General features: G+C 42.1%; 1 protein-coding gene and 1 non-coding gene across 6 annotated transcripts in view; one reads left to right on the top strand and one right to left on the bottom strand.

Moving 5' to 3' along the window:
• The window catches only part of Nin (ninein), a 127,873-nt gene that overhangs the window by 51,348 nt on the left and 61,360 nt on the right, over positions 1 to 15,165 (bottom strand). For all 5 annotated transcript variants that reach the window (XM_045153767.1, XM_045153768.1, XM_045153771.1 and 2 more), the window contains 8 exons: positions 12,617 to 12,763; positions 11,606 to 11,773; positions 10,782 to 10,918; positions 10,322 to 10,462; positions 9,938 to 10,112; positions 6,291 to 6,401; positions 5,790 to 5,879; positions 1,669 to 1,807 (listed from right to left, as the gene is read on the bottom strand). In XM_045153767.1, coding sequence (XP_045009702.1) covers positions 1,669 to 1,807; positions 5,790 to 5,879; positions 6,291 to 6,401; positions 9,938 to 10,112; positions 10,322 to 10,462; positions 10,782 to 10,918; positions 11,606 to 11,773; positions 12,617 to 12,763 — 1,108 coding nt within the window. The remainder of the gene's footprint in view (positions 1 to 1,668; positions 1,808 to 5,789; positions 5,880 to 6,290; positions 6,402 to 9,937; positions 10,113 to 10,321; positions 10,463 to 10,781; positions 10,919 to 11,605; positions 11,774 to 12,616; positions 12,764 to 15,165) is intronic.
• Positions 2,836 to 2,910, top strand: LOC123462578. Its single transcript, XR_006638376.1, has one exon. It is a non-coding gene; the product is annotated as a small nucleolar RNA SNORD81 (small nucleolar RNA).

Raw genomic sequence — 15,165 nt, forward strand, 5'->3', positions numbered from 1 at the left:
AACTGCCACAGACGTGAGCTACTAAAGAGTATCTTCTTTGCTTTCCAGGCATTAGTGGAAGCAGAAAATGAAGATGAACAGTGTCTCATGGGCAGGCAGTATACCAAACCTTAGTGCAGTGCTTGTTTGTGAACAATACATGAGAGAGTAAGTATGGAACTGCTTAAATGAGTTTTCTTTCTAATGAGAGCATACGTGCTGAGAGAACAGCGTGAGGCAGCTCTAACTGACCAGCCTTCTATCCACCCCCACACCACTGAGTGACAAATGAGCAGAGAGGGGCCGTGAGGCAGTGGATCATATCCTTACTGCTATGTCTTGTCCCCTTGTCACCTTCACTGGTGAAGATGCCTAACCCATCACTCAATTTTCCAGCAGATTGGTTTTTGTCATGAATTTCCTGGCACGTGGGTATATCCCTGCCTTAAACTGTCAGCTAAAAACAGGGCATGGGTTAGGAATCTGGACACAGGTAGCTTCGGGTGAAGGTACTCAACTCATTCATGTGGATTTATTTTTGCAACAGCCCATAGTGAGGACCAAGAAGGGCACTAAAACTACAAGAAGTTGAGGACTGAGCTCATGCAAAATACTAGAAATCTCTTAACACAGGAGGTCTCAAAATGGTTTTTTCATACAGAGATACACAGCAGATGGAATGTGTTTTTGAGCACAGTATAGGTCTAACAGCTAGGATTGACACTCTTGCCCTGGGCTATCTCTTCATATGTCATGGCACATCCCCATCTGGGAAATAGCACATGGGTATAAGCCAGTGTAAAATGGCAGAGCATTATGGATCTATGAGGAGATTCTGACATGCTGGGTATAGTCAGCTGGCTTACACCTTTGACTATAGGGAGCAAGTCAAGAATCAGAGAAAAGGGTTTGTGTCCTTTTGCATCTCCTCCCTAACCATCCGTTGATTCTACAGTAGGTAGGTAAGGGGAGGAATAAACCATCTTTGTAAGAATCAAGTGGCAGAGGGAAGCTATAAATAACAGGAGAATGGATACAAGCCCGTGCTGAAATTCAAACACAACATCCTGAGAAAAGAGGCAGGGCACCAGGGAAAGAGCTGAGAGTGATCATAAGCTGGTTTTCAAATAAGTATGCCCTCCAACCTTATCACTTAAATCTCCCTCAAAGCCATAGCCAGCCAACTCTCCCTTACCTTACTTGTTTTTCTACAGAGGCATTACAGGCATTTAGCCCAGCCAGCATAAGAAAATCAGTTATGGATTCTGCGGTCTACAGCTGGCTCACTCCCTTAAACCATCCTCATGCCACTTGGACATGTGTGGGTAGGAGGAACCAGCCACAGCTCAGGGTTGAAACTGGGTGCCAAATGGTTTGCTTGTCTGTTTTAAATAAAGCACTCTTATGTATGTCTTTCATTCCTCTGTTAATGCATTACCAAAATCAGATGGAAATATTATAATAAAGACTTCAAGATCAAACAAATAACCAGACCACAAGTGAAACAGCTCAGGAACAGAGCATCACCAAAGTCTATCTCCCTCCCCATACTCCAGGATGCCAGAGTTCTGCAATGCTGCATTCAGCCCTGGTTCTCAAAAGAAACGTCAAATGCAAACACCACGAAGATTAACAAACAACTAAAACACACAACTCCATGTCAAAAAGATGGTGTGTTAATATGCTTACCTTGGTCAGGCTCAATGCCACTGCTGGCAACATCAAGTTCTTCTGACAGTGAGTTCTTCAAGGGAAGCCTGAGCACTTTGCCTTGTGAACGATATTCTTGTAGCTCAGACTGGAGTTCATCCACTTGGTCTTGTAATACCTGGAGTTTAGAAGTAAACATGAGTCTTACATGTGACACTAAAAAGACAAGCAAAAAGAAAAACTGAAAATCTGGAGAGCATTGGAATAAAACTTTTTGTGCTTAAAAAATAACACAATCGAGCCAGGTGTGTTGGTGCATGCCTTTAATCCCAGCACTCAGGAGACAGGTAGGAGGATTGCCATGAGTTTGAGGCCACCCTGAGACTACATACTGAATTCCAGGTCAGCCTGGGTTAGAGTAAGACTTTACCTTGAAAAACAAACAAACAAAATAAAACAAAACAAAACAACAAAAAATATCAAGAAACTAAAGATGACCTACAGAAATAAGAAAAAAATGTTCTAATTATAAGGTACTTATAACTAGAATTTACAAAGACTATTATAATTCAAAGACAAGAAACTCAAACAATAAATCTGAAAGGATGTCCAAGTTCAAGAATAAGGCAAGGGTATCTACTCTCTCCATTCCTGTTCAATACAGTACTTGAAGTCTTGGCAAGAGCACTAAGACAAGAGAAGAAATAAAAGGGATATAAATGAGGAAGGATGATGTGAAAGTATCCTTAGTTGAAGATGATATGATTCTATACATAAGGGACCCTAAAAACTCTACCAGAAAACTCTTAGAGCTAATAAATACTTTTAGTAAAGTGCCAGAACATAAAATTAATATAAAAAATCAGCTTTCTTATATACCAATGACAAATATATGGAGAAAGAAACTAGGGAAATAATCCCATTCACAATAGCTTTAAAATAATTACTTTGGAATAAGCCTAATCAAGGAAATAAAAGACCTCTTCAGTGAAAATTTTAGAATACTGAAGAAATAAACTGAAGACATCAAACTCAGATATACAAATGCCACATGTTCTCTCTCATATGTGGATACTAGCTTTGAATTTCTAGATTAGTGGGTATAAGTCAGAGTGAGTGCCTGCAGAGGGAAGCAGAAAAAGAGACACACAGGTGAAAGAGGGCATCTGGGGGATAGCAGAACACATGGGGCATGAAAATAGACAGGGGTATACATGATGATCACCCCAGCTTGAACTCTCTCACTGATCACTTGATGATAATTAAAGACCTGATATTCTGTTGTGTTTTCCAAGAACCATTTAAATTGAGATCTGGACATAAGACTGAAAGTGTTCTTTTGTTTCAGGCACCTGAATGGAAGCTCTGGAATAAGAAAGTAAATAGTTGGTTGTAAATAAAGACGTTTCTTAAAAAAAAAAAAAAGAAAGAAAAAGAAAATAGAAAGGGGTAATAGTGGGAGGGAAAAGCTTAAGTAGGGATTGGGGTAAGGGGTGAGAACGGTATGGGCGTGGTGAGAAGATGCGCAAAACTAAGGAAATGTATGCAACATGGAAACCTACTGTTTGTTAAGCCAACTTAACATAATTTTTAAGTGTTTAGGCAAAGGTCCCCTACATGGTTAGATGAAGATGCTTCAGGGCCGGGCATGGTGGTGCACACCTTTAATCCCAGCATTTGGGAGGCAGAGGTAGGAGGATCACTGTGAGTTCAAGGTTATCCTGAAACTACAGAATGAATTCCCTACCACAACAAACAAACAAACAAACAAACAAAAGATGCTCCAGGAAGCCATAAGGGGCTGGGAAGATTGCTCAGCAGTTAAAGGTGTTTGTTTGCAGTGTCTGCCACACCAGGGTTCAATTCCTCAATACCCACATAAAGCAAGATAACAAAGTGATTCATGTGTCTGGAGTTCATTTGCAATGGCAGGAAATGCTGACATGCCCATCCTCACCTACTTTCTCTCAAATATATAAAGTATTTTTAAAAAGAAGCCATAGGGTATTAATTGAAAATCCCAGTGCCAGAGATGAGATACCTCCCAATAAGTTGTTAGTCAGGGGAGCCACAGAGGCCTCTAAAACAATATTGGCTATTGACATTGCTTGGCACTATAAATCTGGCCAAAAGTCTGTGGTTAGGAATTTGGGCCCTAGAGGGAACCCAATACTGTGGTTAAGCTAATCAGGCAGCATGCCAAACTGCCTTCTAAATCAGAACAATATTTGTTTCCATAGATGGTTACTGCTCCTAGCCTTGGACACAGGAGTTTCATTACTCAAATGGCAGAGGTTAATACAGAGATGCATAACTGGTAAAGTTACCAAGAATAAGTGACTAGTGTGTGCTCAGCTCTAAACATGACATCTAAACCACACCCTCTAAAGTTCAGGAAACACTGTGGAAGAGGAGGCAGGAACAAAAGAATGTAAGAGCAGGAGAAAGGGAAGTGGGGCTATTGAATGCTGTCTTCAGGGCATGAAAACAATGTATGAAGATAGGATAGAGATACAGTGGGAAGAAGGGCTTTAGTGGGAGAAGAGGAGGTAGTTGGGGAAATGGGATCACAAATGCATTGTGTACATGCATGAGAGTGTCAAAAATAACAAATTCATGGAGCTGGAGAGATGGCTTGTGGCTAAGGAGCTTGCTTGCAAAGCCAAAAGACTCAGGTTCAAGTCTCCAGGACCCACATAAGCCAGATGCACAAGGTGGCACATGTGCCTGGAGTTCTTGAAAAAAACAAACACACAAACCAAATTCAAAACTCTTAAAGAATTGAAGCACCAATTATATGATTTCATTTATGTGAACGGTAAAGATTAATCTACAGGGAAAGACCAGTAATTGCTGGAGAACATGGGAGAGAAATGGGACAGAGGTTTTTTTGGGGGGTGATGAAAGTTCTCAAACTGCCGATGGCAATGGTTACACAGCTATGTGACTATGATAAAAGACACTGGATCGTACACTATAAATGTGTGGACTGCACACTTTATAGGAAGCTGTCACAAAAATAAGTACATGGAGTCAGGGAATTTTGGAGGTAGTAGTGACAAATTTTACTGATAAATTCATTAAATTTAGAGACATTTATACAGATGTTATATAACTAGAACTAAAACCCAAAATTCAATTGTAAAAGCAGTGGAAATATTTCATTATTCTACTCAAATATGCATGTGCATTTCCTGAGAGAGAGTCTAGAAGCAAACTCATAAGGCAACGAATATTTTTCTCCTTTCTGCTCAAGTATAAACTTTCATCCAAAGCAGCTAGAATTCAGTTATAATTACCGTTTTAAACATAAATTTTTAGTTTAAAAAATTCTTACGCTTATGGGAGTTAATTAAAAAAAACAGCAACTGAAGGGTGGGAGAGATGGCTTAACAGTTGAGGAGCTTGCCTGCAAAGGCAAAGAACCCAGGTTCAATTCCCTAGAGCCCACATAAGCCAGATGCACGAGGTACTGCATGCGTCTGTAGTTTGTTTGCAGTGGCTAGCGGCCCTGGTACACCCATTCTCTCTCTCTGCCTCTTTTTCTGTCTCAAATAAAATGTTAAAAAACAACAACCAAGATTCCAGTTACACATTAGAATATTTGTATCTCTCCTGGTAAGCACTGGGAATGGCTCACTAGCTAAGGGGTCGAGTGTTTTCCTCTTCATATGCATATTATAAGTAAAAGAATGTAGTCAGGAAAAAAAAAATCTCACAGGACAAAATTCAGTTACACCATATCAGGTTTACAGTGACCAATCAGGAAAGGGGAATTGTGGGATAAGCATATCAACATGACCACACAGTCTTCCACCCAGCGTTTAATTGCATTTCCTCAAAGCCCTAGCAATTTCTGAGCTAGATAAAGATGACTCAAACGTAGATGGCTGATTCCTCATAGTGCAGGATGCTGAATAACAGTGTTAGTAGCCAGACTTCATGCAAATTCTTAGCATTTTCTTGGCTCTGCTTGAATCGCTTTTAACATATTCACTCGGTAAACCTTTTCAGCAACCTTTGGGTGGGTACTCATTTTTGTCATCTTGTAGCAGAGAAGTTGAGACATTCACAGATCTAAGTGCCTTGCTCCTGGTCACACACCAGGAAGTGCCGAGATTTAATCCAGATTTGTCACTTGGTTCCCTTCGGTCACTCACCCTGCACTGCTGTTCAAACTCGTTTCTCATTTGCGTCAGCTTCTCTTCCTGTAGAAAGAATTCAGCACTGCTGGGATCGAGGTCACCAAACTAGGAGAAAAGGACAAAGCTGTCATTTTTCAAGTACCCTTCTTTGACCTATCACATTCTCAAGGCCCCAGTTTGTCCTATCACCCAGAGTCTTGAGTATGACAGGAATGTGACATTTAAGCAAAAAACAAAACAAACAAACAAACAAAAAAAAAAAACAAAACACCAGCTGCAAGAGGGGAAGAATGTTTAAGAATGATGTGTTCAGCTCAGGTGGGGATCATGACTTAGTTCCATGTAATGTCTTCCCTTATACCACCAAACTAAGTTATGTCCCTGTAAAGTTACAACTTCCTTTTATTAGGCACCCAAATAATTCCCTAAGAGAAATGTTCTTGGCATAGCTTCTGCTCTTTTGGGTGAATGGCATTTTGAGTAACCCAGCGGGAGAGCAGAGGCCCATGGGTGTACCTTTTCTGCTAACACATTTTCCAAACTGCGCTGAAGCTTATTTGTCAGATTCTCATACTCTTCCAACTTCTCTGCATTTTCCAGTAGCTCCTTTTCCAGACGACAGTTTTCCTGAAGAAAGTTGGGGAAGATAAAAATGACATAAATTAAGTGAATAAGTAAATTGTTGAACTATTTTATGTGAAACATATACAAGCAATGTGGATTACAAAAAGCTGTCTATCTCGGGCTGGAGAGATGGCTTAGTGGTTAAGCGCTTGCCTGTGAAGCCTAAGGACCCCGGTGCAAGGCTCGATTCCCCAGGACCCACGTTATCCCGATGCACAAGGGGGTGCACACGTCTGGAGTTCGTTTGCAGTGGCTGGAGGCCCTGGCATGCCTATTCTCTCCCCTCTCCATCCCCCCCCTCTTTCTCTGTCTTTCGCTGTCAAATAAAAAAAAAAAAAAATTCAAAAAAAAAGCTGTCTATCTTGAAAGCCAGGATATTCTAGAAACAAAAGTAAATATTAGAAACTAGATACCCTCTCACCCTTTCCCTCTTTCTCTCTCAATAATAAAACATAAATATAATAAAATAATATATAATAAATAATTATTATTAATAATAAAATAAAATAATAAATAAAAATAAAAATTGTATTTTTTAAAAAAGGGCTGGAGAGATGGCTTAGTGGTTAAGGCTGTTGCCTACAAAGCCAAAGGACCTGGGTTCAATTCCCCAGGACCCATATAAGCCAGATGCACAAGATGGTATATGCATCTGGAGTTCGTTTGCAGTGGCTGGATGCCCTGGCACATCCACTCTCTCTCCCTCTCTCACCCTCTTTCTCTCTGTCTCTTTCAAATAAATTTAAAAAAAAATTTAAACAACTAGATACCTATCTTGTGACCCAAAACTGCCATAAAAAAGCCTTATAGAATTCTGCTATTCAATATCTTAGCCACGAACAAGCCCACATGAATACTATGTCTAGTACAAACCAAGACAGCTGTGAATACAATACACAGTGCAGACATGGCAACCCTAGCTCACAATGATTTTAGCATACTGATTCCATTTCAAAATGATTATGCCTTAGAGATACTGGATTCAATGATTTGAAATGAATTTCACCATTTAATATGGTTGGTTGTAGACTTTAAATTACATATGTTGCTTGCATTATTTCTATACAGCATAGAAGTAGAATATTTTATTGTTTTAAAATATTGTGATTTAATTGAGAGAGGGAAGGGAGGGTATACATGCCAGGACCTCTTGCTGATGCAAATGAACTCCAGATGCATGTGTAACTTTGTGCATTTGGCTTTTTGTGGGTACTAGGGAACTGAACCCAGGCCAATAGGCTTTGTAAGCACACATCTTTAACAGTTGAGCCATCTTCCTAAGCCTGAAGTAGACTATTTTAAATAACATAAAAGTATTCTCAATATATTGTCAAAGATATCTGGTTACAAAATATTTTGCCTAGCAGCCAGCAAGAGAACTCAGAAAGACTATAAAAAGTAGAGTGACTGTAAAATTAGTTTTAATTTATTGATATTATTATTTACTTTATATTTATAAATTTAGTTAAGAATATAAATGCTACACACATAAGTTTGTTCATAATTTATGTGTTTATTTTAAATTAGTGTAATAAAATACACTCACTGAAATTCACAAAAGTTTTTTTTTTTTTCATTTAGAAAGATTCTTCATAGTACTTTAAATTTAAAAAAAAATTTATTTGCAAGCAAAGAGAGAGAAAGAGACAGAGAGAATGGGCATGCCAGGGCCTCTATCCACTGCAAATGAATCTTGCTCACCTGGCTTTACATTGGTATTGGGGAATCAAACCTGGGTTGTTAGGTTTTGCAGGCAAGTGCCTTAACTGTTGAACCATCCCACAGCCCCATTTGGCACATTTTCTTTTCCAGTGTTAAAGGCTGATTGAAAGAATGTTATATTCAAATACATTTTGTAAAAAAGAGAGCCAATATATTTTTAATTTATTCTAGTTCACACCCTCAGATAGCAATATGGAGGGAGTAAAAAAGAATACATTTCAAACATAAAAAAAAAAAAACAATGCCTTCCCCTAAGATGCCAATTCTATTACTTCATTCTCTTAAAGTATATCTAAATTTAGATGCTGAAATTACAAGGAGTAGCCTTTGTATGTCAGGCACTTGCTGGTGCTCTGGAAACCAACTCAGATACTGTGACTAGACAGGGAGGTAGACAGAGGTAGACACAATCATTCATGAGTAATAAGATGCTCTATCTCCTGGCAACAAGAAGGTAAATGTAATGGGAATGACAACTCCACTTGGCCTGCAGTGTGGAGGAGCACAGTGGAGGAACATCAGTGATATGGTGCTGAGGACCTGAGAGCTGGGAGAAGAGGCAGTAGGAGAGGACAGGGTGCTGGGAGCTGCTAGCAGGAGCCGAGGTCAGAAAGGGTCGAGGACGGGCACTTCCGCAATGACCCCGACTACATAGCACTTTCTTTCTATTTTAAACAAAGGGTGCCAACATGACTATCAGCGAGGTCACTCTGATAAACAGGTGGAGGAAAGGACTGTTAGGAACACACTTTAATCAGCTGGGAAGTCATGATGAATTCTGAGCCTAATCAGGGGCTGAGGAAGTGTAAGAAGGGTGTAAGTCCAAGAGCTCTTTCAGAGCCCCCACACAGCTTGGAGACTGATGAGTGATATGAAGTGGCAAGACTGAGACTTTAGCATTTGGGACTTACAGCATGTGGTGACACTGCTGATGAGGGAGAGAATTCACAAGATGACAGGGGACGGTGACGGTCTCAGGGTTTTAGTGTATGGCGCTTCAGAAACAATTCCTAAAGCACAGTGGCAAACATTTCACGTGTACTTGTACTATTCCAGACACCTTATGTGTATCGTGTGGTATAATACCCACACCAAAGCTACAGGGTTAAGTATTACTATGGTGCCCATATGTACATTAGGGCTTTTTGTTTTTGTTTTTTGATTTTTTGAGGTAGGGTCTCACTCTAGCCAAGACCTGGAATTCTGACCTGGAATTCACTATGTAGTCTCAGGGTGGCCTCAATCTCACAGTGATCCTCCTATCTCTGCCTCCCGAGTGCTGGGATTAAAGGTGTGCATCACTACGCCTGGCCCATATGTACATTAGGAAACAGGTACAAAGAACTTCACCAAGGCTTCCTAGGCTACAGTCACTACTCAATTCATACTATCTGGTGTGAGGCCAGAGAAGAGAAGAGCCACCTCCACAACTGAGGCAAGAGCGGCAAGATTTAAAGGAGAGTCATGGTCAGAGGCACAATCTAATGAGAGTGGAGGTGTGCACTCAAAAAGGTACACAGGGGCTGGGATCATGATGGGCTTAGAGAAGCAGCTATGGGAACAAGGGCGTCAGTTACAGAGCCCCAAGGATCTAGTGCAAGTGCAGGGGTGAGAAGTTCAGGCCACACGCATCATCACTGCCAGCCTACCAGAACCCAGACCTGCAATCCACTTCCTCGTAGGGTACATGCTATATGTGGGTGATGACCCAGTGAGAAGCCGGGTGAGCCTCACACAGACTTGCCCTCTCACAGGGCTGGCATATTTGAGGTCGATACCCAATGGGGCTCTAGATCACAGAATTAACAATAGATTACCTTTAGAGAGAGGGCCAGGCTGTCTCGGATATAGTTCTCTTCTGTTTTGGCCTTCTCAATTTCCTGCTCTAGTTCCACACGCTGCTTGCCCACCTGCTGCAGGATCTGTTCTCTTTCTTTCCGGAGTTCATTCTTTAAGGCTGCTATTCGCTCTTTGTATTCTTCATCCAGTTTCCTATAGGGAGGGGACATTGGCAGGTGGCCATCAGACTCCTAGGAGGGCCCTAGGTGGGTCTACCATCTAAGTCTCTGCAACCAGCTGTGGTGCACAGGCAGGCAGGTAGGCAAAGTGCCTCTTGCTCAGTTCTGGCTGTGCAGTTGCAGGGGCCACTGTCCTGGGATGAGGGGAGAGGGTGGACCCTGGTTTCCCCCTTGTGGCCACACCTGAGGTTGCACTCATTCCGCCGCTCGATGGCGGCATGGTGATCGTCCACCTCTGAAGCCATCAGAGACTTGAGCTTCTCCGCTTTGTCCAGGTCTGACCGTAGCTTCTCTTTTTCTCTGACCACTTGGTCCACTCGTTCCCTAGAATTAGAAATAAGTGAAGTTAACAGGAAACTGTTTCTAAGCAATCAGAAGATCCCCCCAAAAGTTCTCATCTGGTTTCCTTCAATACAACCACAAAACCAAGACAACCCAAACCTGCCCCCCTCCCAAAAGGCATTTCAAGGCTCCCTTCAAAAGCATGGGGCCAATCCACACTCAGCCTCATTTCCCTCAGCACTTAGAAATGGGAGAAAGCCACACTGGCCTGTGGAATGGAAGAATGTCCATCAAAGGTGCCCTATGACTTACAGGACAGGAAGGAAAGGGAGTGGAGTAAGTGAATCCCTGCTCAACTCACAGCAGATGTCGAATCTCAGCCTTGAAGCTGGCCACAGCTGCCTGGTGAATGCTGTTCTTGGTGACCAACAGCTCATTTTCCAGAGCCAGTGTCAACTCTGTCAAGTTGATATTTCCATCAAGGCTGAAATCCAAGGCCTAGAAATCAGAGTGTGGCATAAGTTCAAAATGAACCACAGGTTCTATCTTCAGAAAGCAGGATGGGGGCTGAAGAGATGGCTTAGCGGGTAAGTGCTTGCCTATTAAGCCTAAGGACCCCTGTTTGAGGTTCGATTCCCCAGTGCCCACATTAGCCATATGCACAAGGGGGCACATGTGTTTGGAGTTTGTGTGCACTGGCTGGAGGCCCTAGTGCACCCATTTTTTTTCTCTTGCTCTCTCACTCTCAACTAAATAAATAAATAAAAATAAACAAGAATTAAAAACAAAGAAAGCAGAATGGATGTGTGAAGATGAATAAAACTTAGAAACTGCATGGTCCTCTTTCCTTAGGAACAATCGTCAATCTAGAACACAAGGGTTTTTTTTTTTTTTTTCACCCTTAAGGAAAGCATAACATAGCTAACTATATTTTATAAACATTATCTGACATTTTAAACAAACACAATATAACTCTTATCTTTGTTAACCAAAAATCAGTTTTTTATGTCAATAGTTTTGAGGACGTACATAGCAACAGAATCCTGGTTAAAGGGGGTATGAAAAGTTACCTCCTATTTCTGAGCTTTGTGAAGAGAGTAATCATTACAGACTAAATCCAAGCAGAGTTTCAAAAGAAAACTGAAATTTCCTTCCTTCCCTGGTTGGCCACTTAAACTGACACACCTTCAGGATCTCCTGGCTGTTCTCAATGCCCTCTTCCTGCCAGGTGTCCAGTATCCTCTCCACAGATGCGTGGCCCATCCCATCATCCAGGCAGGAGAAGACTCGGAAGCCGATGGTGCTTGTCATTGCTGATGGTGTCATGGTTCGACGCCCACTCTCATCGAAAGACTACAGGAAGAAGAAGGCCTGAGCTTAGCTGACCCTCGGCATTTTAACTGGATACTGGTCAAGATGGCTCTGACCTCAGGGAACAGAATTTAATTTACACTGTTGGGGGTGGGGTTGGGTAGTGAAGCAAGCTAGGCAGTGCCTTTGATCTTTGGCTCCCAGTGAGTCAAGCCTATACAGCTTATCAAAAACTCTCTCCGGTTCGAGGCTCGGTTCCCCAGGTCCCACGTTAGCCAGATGCACAAGGGGGCGCACGCGTCTGGAGTTCGTTTGCAGAGGCTGGAAGCCCTGGCGCGCCCATTCTCTCTCTCTCCCTCTATCTGTCTTTCTCTCTGTGTCTGTTGCTCTCAAATAAATAAATAAATAAAACAATCTCAAGGAGAATTCTTTGCCATAGATGAGCTATGTCTGTACTTAACACCAGGCTTTGCTGATCCTGGGGTGACATCAAGAGGGATAATTAGTGGCCTTCCCACTTTGTCATTTATGGTCATTTCTCAAACCAACCTTTCTTTTTAATGATTTGGTCGTTTTCGTTTCCCTTTTTGCTTTCCCCTCTCCCCTTGGCATTTTGCTTTAGATAACAGTGTAATTCATTCAAAGCTATTAAATGGTTTCTAACTTTTACTCTCCCAGAAAATATCCCCTGTTGATTTATTCCTCCCCTCCCTCCCTCCGTCCATCTCTCCCTTCCTCTCTCCCTTCCTCCCTTCCTTCCTTCCTTCATCACAGTGTGTAACCCCTGCTAGCCTCCAATCAGCATGCACCCTCTTGCCTCTGCCTCCCTGGTGCTGGGATCACAGACGTGTGCTTCCATGCCAGCTCCCCCTGTGGACGGCTTACCTGCATGGAGAGGTGCCGCTTTAGTTGTCTATATGGAGTAGAGGCCGAGGGTGCGAGGGCTTTTCCACTTTTAAACAAACCATAGAAAAAGTCTTCGACACTCATTGTACCGTCAGGATCAAGATGACTAAATACTTCTTCAAGCGCCTGGAAAAGAGAAATTGGATATTTTAAGTACTTCACTCAAAACAACAGCAGGTACAAATCAGACTTCTGGCTAGCAGAAATCAGCACCAGCGGCGACACTGGTCCTCCAGAAATACCATGACTGTCTTTTCATTCTCATTCTACTCAATCTCCCTTTCCAGTAAAGATCTCTTTCCCTCTCACACACACCAAATACCGGTCTATTTCTAACACCTCTGTACTCCTAGCCAATTTAGCAATTAACTCTTGTTATTTCATTCACACTTCTAGAACAGGCAGTCTTTAATGTTGCTACACATTATTCTTACAAATTAAAAAAATTATTTTATTTATTTAAAAAAAATGATTTAATTATTTAAGACATACAGATATAGTTTCCCATGGCCCTAACAACAGAAATTAGTTGGACACTCATTATGCCTTTAAGCTGTGGTAACTTGTGATATTTGGCTTCTGTATAAGTTTTGAAACTAGCATGCTACCACAGCACATTTGGTCTGGAACAGATTGCAATGATGTGAACCTTTGGGTCTGAAACCCATACTTGGGGTTTAGAACTTTACTTGGAACACACTTGTGTATGTTGGAGTTTTGTTTGAATGTGTTAGCCCAGGAAAGACCAAGACCGTGTGGGAAGGATTCTGTGTGTGTGCCAAAAGAAGAGTTCTGAGTGACATAAGTGGGGTGGCGGAGGTTGACTGGCCATTCTGCGCTCTCTGACAGGACTTATAGTTGTCACTATGTAACAGGGGAGGGGGAGCCTGCACCACAGCTGTCTAGAGGCTTGCCTGGGGGGTGACTTGTTACTCAGCCCCACAGAGGAATGTGCAGGGGAAGAGTGAATCACAGAAGACACAAGACAGGGAGGCAAGGCGATGCTTTCCCACTGCAAGTCAGATTCCCTTCATTTTCTTTGCAAGAAACTTTCCTATAGGAATGTCTTTGTGAACAGAACAGAACTCACTTAATGATTTTGTTAAAAGACACAATGCTCTAGTGGGCTGAGGTTTCAAAAGGCTTGGCATTCTGCACTTTTTCATATTTTACTTATTTACTTGTGAGGGGAGAGAGAGAGAGAGAATGAATAGATGCACCAGGGCTTCTAACCACCGCAAATGAACTCCAGATGCATGCACCACTTTGTGAATCTGGCTTTACATGGATACTGGAGAATCAAACCTGGGCCTGAGCCATCTCTCCAGTCTGGATTCTGTATTTCCAATAAGCTCTCATGTGATGATGCCCAGGTCAAGGAGGAGCATGAACATAATTAGCAACTGGCTGTCTCTTGTTGCTTCAAAATTCTAATTGGGTCTGTTTGAGTATTGGCTTAAATCCTCTACGACGCATCTTCACATCACTGCATAATTTACTTTTTATGTAAATGCCAGATACATTAGTATTTCTTTGATCTCACATGTAGCCCCTTCCCCCAACAGCCAACAGGAAATTACTCCATTTTGGAGAAGACTCTCAAACAAGAACAGTTTTCCATATATATATATATACACACATATATATATACATATATATATATATATAATTTATTTATTTATTTATTTAAGGGGGGGCAGGCAGATAGTCAGAGAATGGCCATGTCAGGGTTTTTAGCTGCTGCAAACAAACTCCAGATATAATCTGTGCATGTGCCACCTTGTGCCTCTGGCTTACATGGGTATTGGGGAATTGAACCTGGGTTCTTAGGTTTTGCAGGCAAGGGCCTTAACCACTAAACCATCTCTCCAGCCCTCTTTTTTTTTAATAAAAAGACTTATTTATTAGAGACAGAGAAGGAAAGAGAGAGAGTGAAAGAGAGAGAGGGAGAGAATGGTCACACGAGGGCTTCTAGCCATTGCAAACGAACTCCAGATGCATGCACCACCATGTGCATCTGATTTACATGGGACCTGGAGAATCGAACCTGGATCCTTAGGCTTTGCAGGCAAGTGCCTTACCTGCTAAGCCATCTCTCCAGCCCCAAGAACAGTTCCCATGACACACTGGCCAGGTCTGTGGGGGTTGACTTCCCAGTGTGCAAGTTAAGAGTAATACTAGACTAGGAATCCAAAACCCCAATATACAGACGCCAAGAAGGCGAGGGGTAGCTGAGGTCAGGAGACTAGGATATCAGATGGGATAAGGGGTGTGAGGGGATGCCTCAGAGGGTAAGAGTGCTTGTTGCATAAGCATGAGGACCTGAGTTGGATCCCTGGCACCCATTTTAAAAACAAGGCGTGTCTGTACCTGCCTGTAATCCTAGTGTTGAGTGGGGGCAGAGACAAGAATTTCACTGGGGCTCCCTGATCAGTCTAAGTGGAAAACACTGAGCTCTGGGTTCAGTGAAAGGCCCCATCTCCGTGAAATAAAATGGAAGCGCAATAGAGGAGGGCCCCAATGTCCAC

This window comes from Jaculus jaculus, chromosome 7 (genome assembly GCF_020740685.1).
Source record: "Jaculus jaculus isolate mJacJac1 chromosome 7, mJacJac1.mat.Y.cur, whole genome shotgun sequence".
NCBI classification, from domain to species: Eukaryota; Metazoa; Chordata; class Mammalia; order Rodentia; family Dipodidae; genus Jaculus; species Jaculus jaculus.